General features: G+C 40.8%; 1 protein-coding gene across 1 annotated transcript in view; it reads left to right on the forward strand.

Annotated features, from left to right (window-relative positions):
• Positions 1-15,295, forward strand: part of ADGRB3 (adhesion G protein-coupled receptor B3) — a 792,587-nt gene that overhangs the window by 362,963 nt on the left and 414,329 nt on the right. Inside the window, exon 9 of the mRNA XM_024133055.1 lies at positions 9,833-10,027. Within this exon, the coding sequence (XP_023988823.1) occupies positions 9,833-10,027 (195 nt within the window). The remainder of the gene's footprint in view (positions 1-9,832; positions 10,028-15,295) is intronic.

Here is a 15,295-nt window from a genome sequence, read left to right on the forward strand (position 1 = left end):
GAGAAATGGAAATAAAAACAAACAAATGAGACCTAATGAAACTTAAAAGCTTTTGCACAGCAGAGGAAAACATAAACAAAACGAAAAGACAACCCTCAGAATGGAGAAAATATTTGCAAGCGAAGCAACTGACAAAGGCTTAATCTCCCAAATACACAAGCAGCTCATGCAGCTCAATATTTTAAAAAAAAACAATAACCCAATCCAAAAATGGACAGAAGACCTAAACAGACATTTTTCCAAAGAAGATATGGAGATTTCCAACAAACACATGAAAGGATGCTCAGCATCAATAATCATTAGAGAAATGCAAATCAAAACTACAATGAGGTATCACCTCACACCAGTCAGAATGGCCATCAGCAAAAAATCTACAAACAATAAATGCTGGAGAGGGAGTGACGAAAAGGGAACCCTCTTGCAGTGTTGGTGGGAATGTAAATTGATACAGCCACTATGGAGAACAGTATGGAATTTCCTTAAAAAACTAAAACTAGATCAACCATATGACCCAGCAATCCCACTACTGGGCAAAGACCCTGAGAAAACCATAATTCTAAAAGAGACATATACCGCAATATTCATTACAGCAATATTTACAATAGCCAGGACAAGACATGGAAGCAACCTAAGTGTCCATCGACAGATGAATGGATAAAGAAGATGTGGCACATATATACAATGGAATATTACTCAGCCATGAAAAGAAACGAAATTGAACTACTTGTAGTGAGGTGGATGGACCTAGAGTCTGTCATATAGAAAGAAGTAAGTCAGAAAGAGAAAAACAAACGCCATATGCTAACACATATATATGGAATTAAAAAAAAAAGGTTCTGATGAACCTAGGGGCAGAACAGGAATAAAGATGCAGATATAGAGAATGGACTTGAGGACACGGATAGGGGGAAGGGTAAGCTGGGACAAAGAGGGAGAGTAGCTTTGACATATATACACTACCAAATATAAAATAGAGGGCTTCCCTGGTGGCGCAGTGGTTGCGCGTCCGCCTTCCGATGCAGGGGAACCGGGTTCGCGCCCCGGTCTGGGAAGATCCCACGTGCCGCGGAGCGGCTGGGCCCGTGAACCATGGCCACTGAGCCTGCGCGTCCGGAGCCTGTGCTCCGCAACGGGAGAAGCCGCAACAGAGGGAGGCCCGCATACCACAAAAAAATAAAAAAAAATAATAATAAATAAAATAAAATAAAATAAAATAGAAAGCTAGTGGGAAGCAGCTGCATACCACAGGGAGATCAGCTTGGTGCTTTATGACCACACAGAGGTGTGGGATAAGGAGGGTATGAGGGAGCCACAAGAGGGAGGAGATATGGGGATATATGTATACATATAGCTGATTCACTTTGTTATACAGCAGAAACTAACACAATTGTAAAGCAATTATACTCCAAAAAAGATGTTAAAAATTATTACCATTTATTGTAGTTTATTTCTAATCTCATAGTGCTGTGGTCAGAAAAGATGGTTGATATGATTTCAGTTTTCTTAATTTTACCAAGGCTAGCTTTGTGGCCCAGGATGTGGTCAATCCTGGAGAATGTTCCATGTGCACTTGAGAAGAACATGTATTCTTCTGCTTTTGGATTGAGGGCTCTATAAATGTCAATTAAGTCCATCTGGTCTAATGTGTCATTTGAAGCTTGCGTTTCCTTACTGATTTTCTGTCTGGATGATCTGTCCATTGATGAAAGTGGGGTGTTAAAGTTCCCCACTCTTATTGTGTTACTTTTGATTTCTCCCCTTATGGCTCTTAGCATTTGCCTTATATATTGAGGTCCTCCTATGTTGGATGCATATATGTTTACAATTGTTATATCTTCTTTTTGGTTTGATCCCTTGGTTGTTATGTATTGTCCTTCTTTGACTCTTATAGCAGTCTTTATTTTTAAGTCTATTTTGCCTGATATGAGTATTGCTACTCCAGCTTTCTTTTGATTTCCATTTGCATGGAATGCCTTCTTCCATCCCATCACTTTCAGTCTGTATGTATGCCTAGGTCTGAGGTGAGTCTCTTGTAGACAGCATATATACAGGTCTTGTTTTCATATCCATTCAGCCAGTCTGTGTCTTTTGGTTGGCACATTTAATCCATTTACATTTAAGGTAATTATTGATATGTGTGTTCCTATTGCCATTTTCTTAATTGTTTTGGGTTTGTTTTTGTAGGTCTTTTTTCTTTCCTTCCTCTTTTGTTCTCTCCTCTTGTGGTTTGATGACCATCTTTAATGTTGTCTTTGGGTTGCATTTTCTTTTGTGTGTGTGTATCTACTGTAGTTTTGGGGTTTGCTGTTACCTTGAGGTTTTGATATAGCAGTCTATATATGTACAAGGCTGTTTTAGGTTGCTAGTCTCTTTCCCACCTAGAGGAGTTCCTTTAGCATTTGTTGCAAAACTGTTCTGGTGGTGCTGAATTCTCTTAGCTTTTGCTTGTCTGTAAAGCTTTTGATTGCTCTGTCAAATCTGAATGAGAGCCTTGCTGGGTAGAGTATTCTTGGTTGTAGGTTATTCTCTTTCATCACTTTAAATATATCCCTTATGGCTCTTAGCATTTGCCTTATATATTGAGGTCCTCCTATGTTGGATGCATATATGTTTACAATTGTTATATCTTCTTTTTGGTTTGATCCCTTGGTTGTTATGTATTGTCCTTCTTTGACTCTTATAGCAGTCTTTATTTTTAAGTCTATTTTGCCTGATATGAGTATTGCTACTCCAGCTTTCTTTTGATTTCCATTTGCATGGAATGCCTTCTTCCATCCCATCACTTTCAGTCTGTATGTATGCCTAGGTCTGAGGTGAGTCTCTTGTAGACAGCATATATACAGGTCTTGTTTTCATATCCATTCAGCCAGTCTGTGTCTTTTGGTTGGCACATTTAATCCATTTACATTTAAGGTAATTATTGATATGTGTGTTCCTATTGCCATTTTCTTAATTGTTTTGGGTTTGTTTTTGTAGGTCTTTTTTCTTTCCTTCCTCTTTTGTTCTCTCCTCTTGTGGTTTGATGACCATCTTTAATGTTGTCTTTGGGTTGCATTTTCTTTTGTGTGTGTGTATCTACTGTAGTTTTGGGGTTTGCTGTTACCTTGAGGTTTTGATATAGCAGTCTATATATGTACAAGGCTGTTTTAGGTTGCTAGTCTCTTTCCCACCTAGAGGAGTTCCTTTAGCATTTGTTGCAAAACTGTTCTGGTGGTGCTGAATTCTCTTAGCTTTTGCTTGTCTGTAAAGCTTTTGATTGCTCTGTCAAATCTGAATGAGAGCCTTGCTGGGTAGAGTATTCTTGGTTGTAGGTTATTCTCTTTCATCACTTTAAATATATCATGCCACTCCCTCTGGCTTGCAGAGTTACTGCTGAGAAATCAGCTGTTAACCTTTTGGGGTGTCCCTTGTATGTTGTCATTTTTCCCTTGTTGATTTTAATAATTTTTCTTTGTCTTTAATTTTTGTCAGTTTGATTACAATGTGTCTCAGCCTGTTTCTCCTTGGGTTTATCCTAACTGGGACTCTCTGTGCTCCTGGAGTTGGGTGGCTATTTCCTTTCCCATGTTAGGGAAGTTTTGGACTATAATCTCTTGAAATATTTTCTCGGGTCCTTTCCCTCTCTCTTCTCCTTCTGGGACCCCTATAATGTGATTGTTGGTGCATTTAATGTTGTCCCAAAGGTTTCTTAGGCTGTCTTCATTTCTTTTCATTCTTTTTTCATTATTCTGTTTTGTGGCAATGATTTCCACCATTCTGTCTTCCAGGCACTTATCCATTCTTCTGCCTCAGTTACTCTGCTCTTGACTCCTTCTAGTGTAGTTTTCATTTCAGTTATTGTATTGTTCATCTCTGTTTGTTCTTTAATTCTTCTAGGTCTTTGTTAAATATTTCTTGCATCTTCTCAATCTTTGCCTCCATTCTTTTTCCAAAATCCTTGATCATCTTCACTATCATTATTCTGAATTCTTTTTCTGGAAGATTGCCTATCTACACTTCATTTAGTTGTTTTTCTATGGTTTTACCTGATTCCTTCATCTGGGACATAATCCTCTGCCTTTTCATTTTTTCTCTCTTTCTGTGACTGTGGTTTTCATTCCACAGGCTGCAGAATTGTAGTTCTTCTTGCTTCTGCTGTCTGGCCTCTGGTGGATGAGGCTACCTAAGAGGCTTGTGCAAGCTTCCTGATGGGAGGGACTGCTGGTGGGTAGAGCTGGGTGTTGCTCTGGTGGGCAGAGCTCAGTAAAACTTTAATCTACTTGTCTGTTGATGGGTGGGGCTGTGTTCCCTCCCTGTTTCTTGTTTGGCCTGAGGTGACCTAGCGCTGGAGCCTACAGGCTCTTTGGTGGGGCTAAGGGCTCACACCATTGAGTCCTTCCCAGAACTTCTGCTGCCAGTGTCCTTATCCCCACAGTGAGCCACAGCCACCCCCTGCCTCTGCAGGAGACCCCCCCCAACAGTAGCAGGTAGGTCTGGTTCAGTCTCCTGTGGGGTCCCTCTCCCTCCCCCGGGTCCTGGTGCACACAAGACTTTGTGTGTGCTCTCCCAAATGGAGTCTCTGTTTCCCCCAGTCCTTTTGAAGTCCTGCAATCAAATCCCGCTAGCCTTCAAAGTCTGGTTCTCTGGGGATTCCTCCTCCCATTGCCAGACCCACAGGTTAGGAAGCCTGACGTGGGGCTAAAAACCTTCACTCCAGTGGGTGGACTTCTGTAGTATAAGTGTTCTCCAGTTTGTGAGTTGCCCAACCAGCAATTATAGGGTTTGATTTTATTGTGATTGAGCTCCTCCTACTGTCTTATTGCAGCTTCTCCTTTGTCTTTGGATGTGGGGTATCTTTTTTGTTGATTTCCAGTGTCTTCCTGTTGATGATTGTTCAGCAGTTAGTTGTGATTCTGGTGCTCTCGTAAGGAGTGAGTGCATGTCCTTCTACTCTGCCATCTTGAACCAATCTCCTACTACCAGTTTGAAAAATCAAAAATAATAATAGTAAAGACTACCATGAGGAATTCAGAAGCAAAGCGATTGAATTATTAAGTAGCCATAAAGATGGAAATGTAGGACTGAAATAATCACTAACAGAATAGAAATAATGGGAGAATAGGGTTGGGTGGATAAAATGAGATAGAGAAAAGATTGGAACTGTTGGTTAAGATTATATTTGTTTGGCCTCGTAAGTCAAACAATGGAGAATATATTTGATTTAATATGAAAATGGATGGATTTTTTTTTTTTTTTTTTAGCAGAGAAGTGATATGTCCAGACATGTGAAAGGTAGGATAGTTTAGCTTGGGGAAAGACTCAGTAAAACCAGTTAGGAGACTATGTAAAAGAGTGTGATGATAGGTATTGAAGACCTGTTCCAGGCTCTATCTTGCCCAGAGGTAAAAAGGATAGATATGAGAAACATTACATAGCTAGTATTTAGAGGAACTAGAAATTGAAGATGAAAAATAAGGAGGGGAAAGAGTCGCTGTGTCCACTTTTAATCTCTATCTTTGCAGTAACCCATCATAGCAACATTCTAATGATATTTGCTATTTTTTACAGACAAATCAAATGATTCTAGAAAAGATCTGTCCAGTGTTCCTAAGTAGTAGATATTAGAACTACATTTAAATCCAGGTTTTATGGCTCCAACAGTTCTTTAAACATAATATACTAGTAAGATTTCCAGGGAGAATGCTTAGTAGGTAATTATTGAGTTTAATTTGCAACGTAAAGCGTTGTGGGTTTCAAATCAGATTTTATACCTCTGATTTTGATTTTGAAGAGAAACAACGAAGACTAGTTGAAAGGAAATAGTAGCATGAGGTGTTGGTATTTAAATAGGATACCCAACTTCAGGCCATAGTTTTGCGAGAGGGAAAGATTGAAGAAGAATGAAGATTGAAGAACAGGTGGGATTCAAAATCATAGAGGTTAACCATAGGGTAAAATCATGGAGATAAAAATTAAGGATGCAAATAAAGGAACAGTGTGAAAATAGAGAAAGGTGAGGTGAGCAAACCCAATCTGAACTCTATTTCTTCATGATCCAGAACAGTCCAGCAGATAAACATGGATTTGTTATTCTACAAAAAGGTAGCGAAAGGGTAGTCACAAGGTAAGGACTCTTCTGATATGGAAGGAAGATCAAGAGACTGGAATTGTTTTCCACCTAAATATGTCCTGGATCTGTCTTATCTGAACACCCTTTATATTCTTCATAAATGCTACCAGTAGCCTATGCTAGTGTGTACAAACATTACAAGTATTGTTATGCCTTGGCTGGGTGCCTTCCACTGACAGTGCCAGGAAGGATGCTAATTAGTGCCAATTGTGAGAGCTGGTGTTGTGGTCTGGGCACATCTGTCTCCAAAGATCAGGACTGAGAACAGTTCATTCCAGCTGTCAGATGGCAGTGATGTTATTAATTTACTACTAACTGCCACATTTGGTGCTGACCCAGACGTGAAAGACTGCCTTTCCTAGCTCTGATTAGCTGAGCCATCCAAAGCCTTCTGTGTTATTGTTACTGCAAACAGAAAACATGTCTGACTGTTGTATTCCTCAAGGTTCAAGTCAATGCTGTGATGCTTTTGTTTGCGGGGAAGGATGAATTCTGTCTACGTGAGTTAGACCCTCACAGACATAGGTAGGTGTTGCCAAAATAACAGATAGGGAGCTGAGTTGAGTAGTCAGACGAAGTTTACCTTGGTGACCGTTGCTGCACCACATCCCTAGTGGAGAACCATCTAAATGCTCCTTGGTTTTGAGCATCTTAGCTGTGGTTTGCATTGCCAGCACCAAACTGAACACTGTATTCTATGACATTTATTAAGGTAGACCTTATTAATTTCATTTCTCGTCAAGATTTCACACTCCACCTGCTGAAGCAGACACTTTTGAGCCCAGGAGCTGCACTGTCTCTGTAGGTCAGGTAGTAGATTTATCTCATGCTGTTTGATACCAGTGTTTCCTATGGACTATGTTGATGAACAGTTTAGGATGACTTCCAAGTGTGCCTAACTTAATCCCATGACCTCACATGAGCTTAGAAGGACTCATTCAATCATTTGTTCATTAATTCTTTTGTCCAAAATATTGAGTAAGTCTTCTAGGTACTGGAATGTAACAGTAAACAAAATACACAAAATCTCTTCTTTCACAAGTTCTAATGGGGGAAGCAGAAAAACAAATAAGCCAAAAGATAGATGCACAGTGGTAGGTAAGGTTGAGCACTAAGAAGAAAGGTGAGATATTGTTTTAAAAGGTGAGATACATAAATTAATACCTAAATAAATAGAAGGATAAGATCATTGTTAATGACAAAGATACCATTTTTTTTTTTTTTTTTTTTTTTGCGGTACGCGGGCCTCTCACTGTTGTGGCCTCTCCCGTTGCGGAGCACAGGCTCCGGACGCGCAGGCTCAGCGGCCGTGGCTCACGGGCCCAGCCGCTCCGCGGCATGTGGGATCTTCCCGGACTGGGGCATGAACCCGCGTCCTCTGCATCGGCAGGCGGACTCTCAACCACTGCGCCACCAGGGAAGCCCCAAAGACACCATTTTAGATAGGAAGTCAGATAAGATCTCCCTGAGGAAATGACAAAAAGCATGTGGATCTCTGTGGGAAGACTGTTCCAGGCAAAAGGAAAAGCACATGCAAAGGCCCTGAGACAGGCCTGTACGAAATGTTGTTGAGGAAGATCAGAAAGACCAGAGTGACCAGAGCACAGTGAATCAGAGGGAAAGTGTTAGCAGTCTCCAGGAACCAGATCATGTAGGGCACACAGACCATATAGAAGCAAGGAGCTTTCCCGTGTGCAGTAGCTGTGCTGACTATGGTAGGCTTGTGAGTTCATTTGAATTTTTTAAAATGATTTTTAAAACTTTTAACCATATAGGCATATTTTTCAAGGCTTAGAAGATACATGAAAAATAGTCTCTGATGTCTTCAATTACATAAATAATAAGTTGAAAAGTTTAAATAAAAACCTAGGCAGCCCTGGCTCCAAAGCCCATTCCATCGTATTTTGACATAAAGCTCTAGTTAGAATATCGTAACTGAATTCACTCTACCAGACTTTTACAGTGCTGTGTTCTAAGGGTGTGAAGAAGGCAGGGAACCTACCCTCAAGGTTCGGAAAGACCACCCACAGAAGACATATAAGCAAATGATTATATTTAATTCAGTGTGATAGAGTGGTTGATGTATATAAGAATTAAGAGACAGCACAGACAAGGAGTTGATTAACTCTGTTTAGATATTTAGAAAAACCAGGACTATTTGAGTGATGTATAAACATGAGACAATGTAAGGGAGGAGGTTAGCATATCCAGGGCAAAAATAGGATGTTATGGCACACATGACCTGAACAGGAAATTGCAAATAGTTATCGCTAAATTAGAGGCAGGACTGAAGGTCAACCTGGTAGCACACATCATCGTGGTGCACTAGCTGGCTTCTACTGGAGGTCAGCATCCTTTCTGATTGGCCAACACAGTGTCTGCATCTTGATTAAGATGGGCATTGAGACCACAGAGATAAGCAAGGGCTAGATCACTGATGTCTCTCCCATCCTCTGGCTTTAGTCAGGGGTTGATGGCTGCCACTGAGGCGAGACAGGAGAGAAATGAAAGAAGAAAATGGCAAGAAACAAACTCCCTATATATGTTATGTTTTTTTTAACGTAACACGATGGGAACAGAGAATGTCTCTGAAGGTTTTTATTTTCCCAAAGTATTTTTAGACAGAGCTTTAGAGACTAGAGAAAAGTTAAATATCTGAAGTGTCAAGATAGCACTTTTAAAAATCCATTTTAAAGAAAATTCCTAACTTTAGGATTCGCTCAGATTGACTGCCATACTTCAAAGGATATGTTGGCACTTTCCTTAATGGGAAACTGATGATTATAGTTATTACACTTTAACCTTTCTAGTCCAGTCTTTCTCTGGTGTGTTAGTTCTTGGTTATTTTATGATCCTTTGATAAGTCGTCATTATCATGAATTTAACAATGCGATGACAAAGACTAACCTCCTAGTAAACAAGTAAACGTATAACAGATCCGTGCTGTCGCTTTACCTTCTCTTTCCTTAACATTCTTCCACATGATGATAAGTTGCCTTTCTTCCCTTGGGCTGGAGGATAAGCAAATATGAAAACTGACAGCGTGTTTCCCTGGCCATCAAACTAATTTAAGCTTGCATCTCAATAGTTCATTCTGCTGCTGAAGACCTAGTTGAGAGGTTTTTGTTTTTGTTGTTGTTTTTGTTGTTGTTTTTAAATAAAGCCAAAATAATCTAGCTTTCAGTCATTTCTGTCATAATAGTCCTTTAAAGTTTAACTAAATGTCTTTCTTAAGCTAAATGTCCTCGTGAAAACTCTTTTTTATGTTGCTGCTGTATAAAAATGACTTTATTTTAAGAGGTAAGGCAAAAATTATTAACCTCAGCTTGTTAATATAAAAGGATATTTTGAAGTGTTTATAATCTCCCATCTCTGCTCACACCTCACTGAACAATCTCCCCTGTTTACTACGTGCAAAACTATTTTTTATTTTTATTTCAATTAAAAACGTAAATTAACACATGCTTTCTGCAAAGTGTTAAATTATGTTTTCTGAAAACTAGACAAGGCAAGTCCGTCAAGTCAGCCAAAGTGCGAACAGGGATGCAGTGGTCTATCCATGTGAGTTTGGGGTACACACAACTTAGTTTTGAAATCCTCCCAGGTCTTTCAGTGCTACTGGAATGTTGTCCCTGCAGTTTTAAATACATTCGTTTGATGAAGACATGTGAAGAAACAGTAATGAAGATTCTGATGTTTATTCCATTCTTTTGACCATCACAGATCAAAGAACACCTTGCGAAAGGGCAGAGAATGCTGGCAGGTGATGGGATGTCCCAGGTCACCAAGACACTGCTAGATTTAACTCAGAGGAAAAACTTCTATGCAGGTGATCTTCTGATGTCCGTGGAAATCCTCAGGAATGTGACGGACACGTTTAAAAGGGCAAGTTACATCCCTGCATCTGATGGCGTCCAGGTAAGGGAGGTGATTCCATGAAGGAAAAGCAAGTGAGCCTGGGATCAGTTGTGGTCCTGAGAAGCCAGTGCAGCCACCATGGGGGCTTCCTGGACTGGAGGGGAGGGTGCTCACTCCTGCTGGGGAAGGCATCCAGGCCGTGCTCAGCTGAGCTCTGGAAATGTCCTCAGTTCCTTAGTCATTCTGTATACCTCGGTGTCCTCAACCGTAAGACACACGTAATGCACCTCCAGGAGACAGTGAGTGAGAATGTGTGTGAAGTGATTTGAGTCCTCAGCAGAAAGGCACTATAGCAAATTCCAGGTTGTGGCGTGGATATTTTAGTCCCACATTTACTATCACCATCTTGCCATAGGAAACTATTAAAAGTGCATTAAGCATAATGAAGGCACATTGACTCTAGCATGCAGAGAAGACACAGTTTAAGTTTTGTTTGGGGTTTTGCTATTAGAAGGGGGAAGGCCATGTTTAATTCTGTGGAACCTTTGCCTGAAAATACCAGGCGAGTAGAGAATTGTTCTGGGTAGGAAAATAGTGAATTCAGTAACGCCTCACAGCATATTTTTCTTGTCATGGAAGACTTCTAGAACAGCATCACTTATTTCCATAGTAAAGTTTAAGCACTCATCCCGTTTTAGAATTGCCTTTGCCATTAAGACAAAGCTTGTTGAATGGCCAAAAAAGCATATTTAATGCAACTCTAGTTTGCATTTCAGATGAACTCTTCTTGTGCCTAGGGTAAAATGTGCGCCTGACAAGAATGTTGAGTTGGTTTTTGCATTTCCGGCATAATGTTCTTCCTGTATCTTGGCATGAAGTTCATTAAATAAAGGTTTGGCAAAACTCCCATATCAGGTAGTTTTCTTTCAGCCCACTCTTCCTTTGGGAGTTTTATTTGAATTTCACTTGGAGAGTTCAGAGGGTGGGTTTTTTGTTTTGTTCTTTGTTTTTCTTTTGTTTTGCTTTGTTTTGATCAGCTATTGAGGGAAAGAGGAATAGAAGGCTTTTTGGAATCATGGAATTATTCATAAATTATATTAAATGCCCTAATTTGTATAGAGGTACATATAGTATTTGAATTATATGCATATACTGCTGAAAGTAGCTGCAATGAGAGTTAGTGGGACTGCATTCTATATTATATCACCAGTGTCCAGGAATACATTTTTAATTGTAAAAATACATAGTAGGGAGGGGAGGTGGAAGATTACTGTCATTTGAGCATTCCAGAGATGCATTTGTGAGGTTTTCTTGTTTTTATTTATTTTTTTTTGGCCATATTGCATGGCTTGCCAGATCTTAGTTCCCCGACCAGGGATGGAACTGTGCCCCTGGCAGTGAAAGCGCCGAGTCCTAACCACTGGACCACCAGGGAATCCCCAAGATGCTTTTGTTTCTTTACAAAGAATGAAAGAGTTTTTCCAGTTTTAAAAATTTACTAAGTAAGCCAAGTACAACCTTTCCCTGTAGTTCTGAGATACTTCTATCCATTGGCATTTACATTGAAAAATAACATCTGAAGCCCTTGACATAAAATACAAGCTGTAATTTTGAAAAACCCCAGATCCTGTGTTCACGGTTGAAACATCAGGCAGAAGGCTGCACACAGTGAGCTCTCGGGCCTCTTCGAACCCTCGTGAGTGTAGAGCTTTAAGATTTTTAGGTGCTGAAATTCAGGAAACTAAGATTCCCAGGCTCTATTGGGGACATATTATGCTTGAGCTTCTCACTGGAGTGCGCGGACGCCACGAACAGTTAGTGTAACCACAGGCTTCGGCATGGACCTCAGCTGGCTTGACTTAAATAGAGCAATGTGGCTGATGGTGGTGGTGTCCTTGTGGCATGGTCAGAAATCCCTTCCTCCGTTTCTGTCCTACTCTCTCCTTAGTTCTCCACATGCGTGCAGAATTCTCAGCAGGCTGGTGTCCCAGTCATTCACAAACGAGAGCTGTGTTTTCCTCTTTCACTGTCTCTATTAGTGTCTTTTCGGGCACCTGGAAACCTTCCTCTTCTGGGAGCCCTTCTTCTTCCGTCTCTGCCCGTCAAACTCCTGGCACAGCTCCAGCAAGTCTTTCTGACTGCCAGACCTGCAAGCCCCAAACTCCATCTGAAAATGACCTTTCTCGTCTCTGAAATTCTAGAGGACTTTGTACCACTTTTATTCTACTTTCCACAAACAATTTTATACAAATCTTTTGGACGTATTTGTTGTCTTTGCTTGATTACAACCTTACTGTGACTTCAGTCCTCCACTTTCAAGGGCTCTGGGCACTTCTGATCGGCTAGCACCTCGGACTTCATATGGCATAAGCTAAACTCATCTTGAGTGCCACGTTTTCTTGTATTTTCTACTTTGCCTTGTAGAATTAGTGGTCTGTAGGCTGGAACTGTAATGTCATCTTGACTTTTCCCTTCTCTTCCTTTCCTGTTGGATCAGCCTACACGGTGCCTCTTCCATCCGTCTTTCCTCTCTCTTCCCACTTCTGTTTCCCTCTCTTGGCCTCCAGTTACCCCAGCCTCCATTATTTCCATGGCCTCCTTCCTTTCGTCCTCCCTCAGATCCTTACCAACGTCCCTACTCATCTTGTACACCATGGTCCTATTGGCTGTCCTAGGACAGCCCTGATTCTGTCACTCCTCCGTCAGAAATCTTCAGCGGGGCTCCAAGGCCTCCTCAAAGACTACCTGAAGCCTGTGTCTTGGTTTCTAGTACGCCTGCCGTGCGTAGGTCACCTGCCTTTCCAGCCGTATGCATGGACTACTCTTTCCCTTCACAGACTTGGAGCCAAGTGAACTACTTCCTGCTTCCTGGATGCACTGTGTGTTCTTGGCTCCAGGCCTTCACTTCCTCTATGCCTTCAGACTGGCTGTCTGTCTCCGTCTCCTAAATCAGTCTCTTGGTACAGACTCTGGGCCTCTGAATTCCAGCAGCACTTTTCCTCCTGAATCTCTTTATGTCTTGAGTTATTAGTACTCATCTGCAAATCTTTGGAAAAGAAGAAATTTCCCTGATCCATCTTTGGATACTAGCCGAGCTCCAGGTCCTCCTCCCCCGAAACAGGAATCTTGACTATAGAAGCTGCTCAACAAATGTTTGTTGAATTAATTAACAACAAAATTAATAACTACATAGATACCACTGAGCTTTTTTTTTTTTTTTTAACTGGGAAAAGAGCAAAGACCAAAGAGAGATTAAGGAAAACTATTTAAAGAGAATACATTCTTTTTTTTTTTTTTTTTTTTTTTTTTGTGTGTGGTGTGCGGGCCTCTCACTGCTGTGGCCTCTCCCGTTGCGGAGCACAGGCTCCGGACGTGCAGGCTCAGCGGCCATGGCTCACGGACCCAGCCGCTCCGCGGCATGTGGGATCTTCCCGGACCGGGGCACGAACCCGTGTTCCCTGCATCGGCAGGCGGATTCTCAACCACTGCGCCACCAGGGAAGCCCAGAATACATTCTTTTAAATGTAGTTATATGCAAGGGATTTTATGTAAAATGCCTGGTGATGCTGGATTCAGTAAATAATTGACTTGATACATTGATGAAAGTGAGATAGTATAGCTACAACCTGTTAAAATTGGGGGAAAAATAAAGTGTACTTTTATGTCTTGGAAGGATAAGACATAGTAATAGTTTTATTTTGGGAAACTGGTAGAAAATTACTCCAAAAGTCCCTTCCCTTCAGGCATATTCTTTCCAAACCTTGGGGCTTGGTCATATGTCCAAACCTCTGCTTGTATTGGTCCTCTATGTAATTTATTCTTCCCAGTTCCGATTTGATGCAAAAGTCCTTCAAGATCCAGCTCAAAAATCATTCCTACTCAAAAGCCTTCTCTTTAGATCTCAGGCAGAATTCAGTGTTTTCCTAATTGTCTGGTCTTTTTGAAACCTTGTAAATATCCCTACTAGAGCAGGTCTCTCACATAACATTGTAGTTATTTGTTTTCAGGCCTCCCTTCAGCAGCAAATGTTAAGCTTGTGGAGCGACAATTAGGTCCCTGGGGCTTAGCTTGGCACTTGTAGCATAGTAGACATGCAAATATTTGTTCAAGTAATTAGTGAATATGAGTAATGTAGTAATATATGAGGAATTTACTTCACAAAAAACTAAGAAAAGTACTCTGAACATCCAGTTAAGAGAAAGCAAGAAAAGGAGAGGAAAACTTGTCTTTTTTTCCACCCCTGGGAAAATTCATACTGAGTCTCATTCTATCAGCAGAGGATGAACTCACAACACCCACACCAGGAACTTGACAAAGTTGAATCAGACATGCAAGTTGAAATTCCAGTTTGTCCAATAAATATCTTGATGTCTTCAGACACATTACTTAATCTTTCTCTACCTTATTTCTTCATATCTAAAGAAGAAATAGTAGTACAGTCTATTCTCTTTAGTCACGGTAGTTATATTGTATAAAATGAAAGAATACGGAATCGTTTACTCATAGGGGAACTACAGGATGGGCTCCTTCAAGAATCTGTCATATAATTTTCATCGACCGATTAATACATGACCTGTTTTATGTGTGTTTCTGTTATTGTTATACATACAACAATATATATGTCTGAAGACATCAAACACACATAAATAACATATATTTCTGTTATTGTTATACATATAACAATATAACTCATGCCTGAACAAACCTTATCTAACACACATATTTTCTCTATAAGGCATAACACAGCCTTCTTGGGTTTAGGAATACTAGATGGACCTCCAGCCCTATGCTGATGGCCATTCTCAATGGTGAAATTACCAACAAAAAATATGGAAAGAAACCTGGGCATTAAATAGACCATGAAAAGGGCATGTTTACAGTATATGAGCTGAAACCAAAACTCAGAGCATGGCCATATGACCTGAGCTGGGTGCTTGTGCATGGGTGACTCAAATTCACCACTGCGCATGTCCTTGAAGCTATGAGCTTTGATTTGGGGGTTACAAATAAATTTTAGTGAGGAGTTGAATTTGCAAATACGGAATCCATGAGTAATGAAGTTCGCTGGTAACTATTTTCCAGTGTTGTTGTGAGGCTTAGAAGTAACTCAGGTTAAATACGTAACAACCCATACATGATGGTGTTTGTGAGTCGTCCAGCAGAGAGTAGGTGCTCTGTAATGCCCTTAGCTCTGGCGTTGGAACTCCTAACATAAAAGTAAAAGATGGGGGCTTCCCTGGTGGCGCAGTGGTTGCGCGTCCGCCTGCCGATACAGGGGAACCGGGTTCGCGCCCCGGTCTGGGAGGATCCCGCGTGCCGCGGAGCGGC

This window comes from Physeter macrocephalus, chromosome 10 (assembly GCF_002837175.3).
Source record: "Physeter macrocephalus isolate SW-GA chromosome 10, ASM283717v5, whole genome shotgun sequence".
In the NCBI taxonomy this organism is placed as follows: Eukaryota; Metazoa; Chordata; class Mammalia; order Artiodactyla; family Physeteridae; genus Physeter; species Physeter macrocephalus.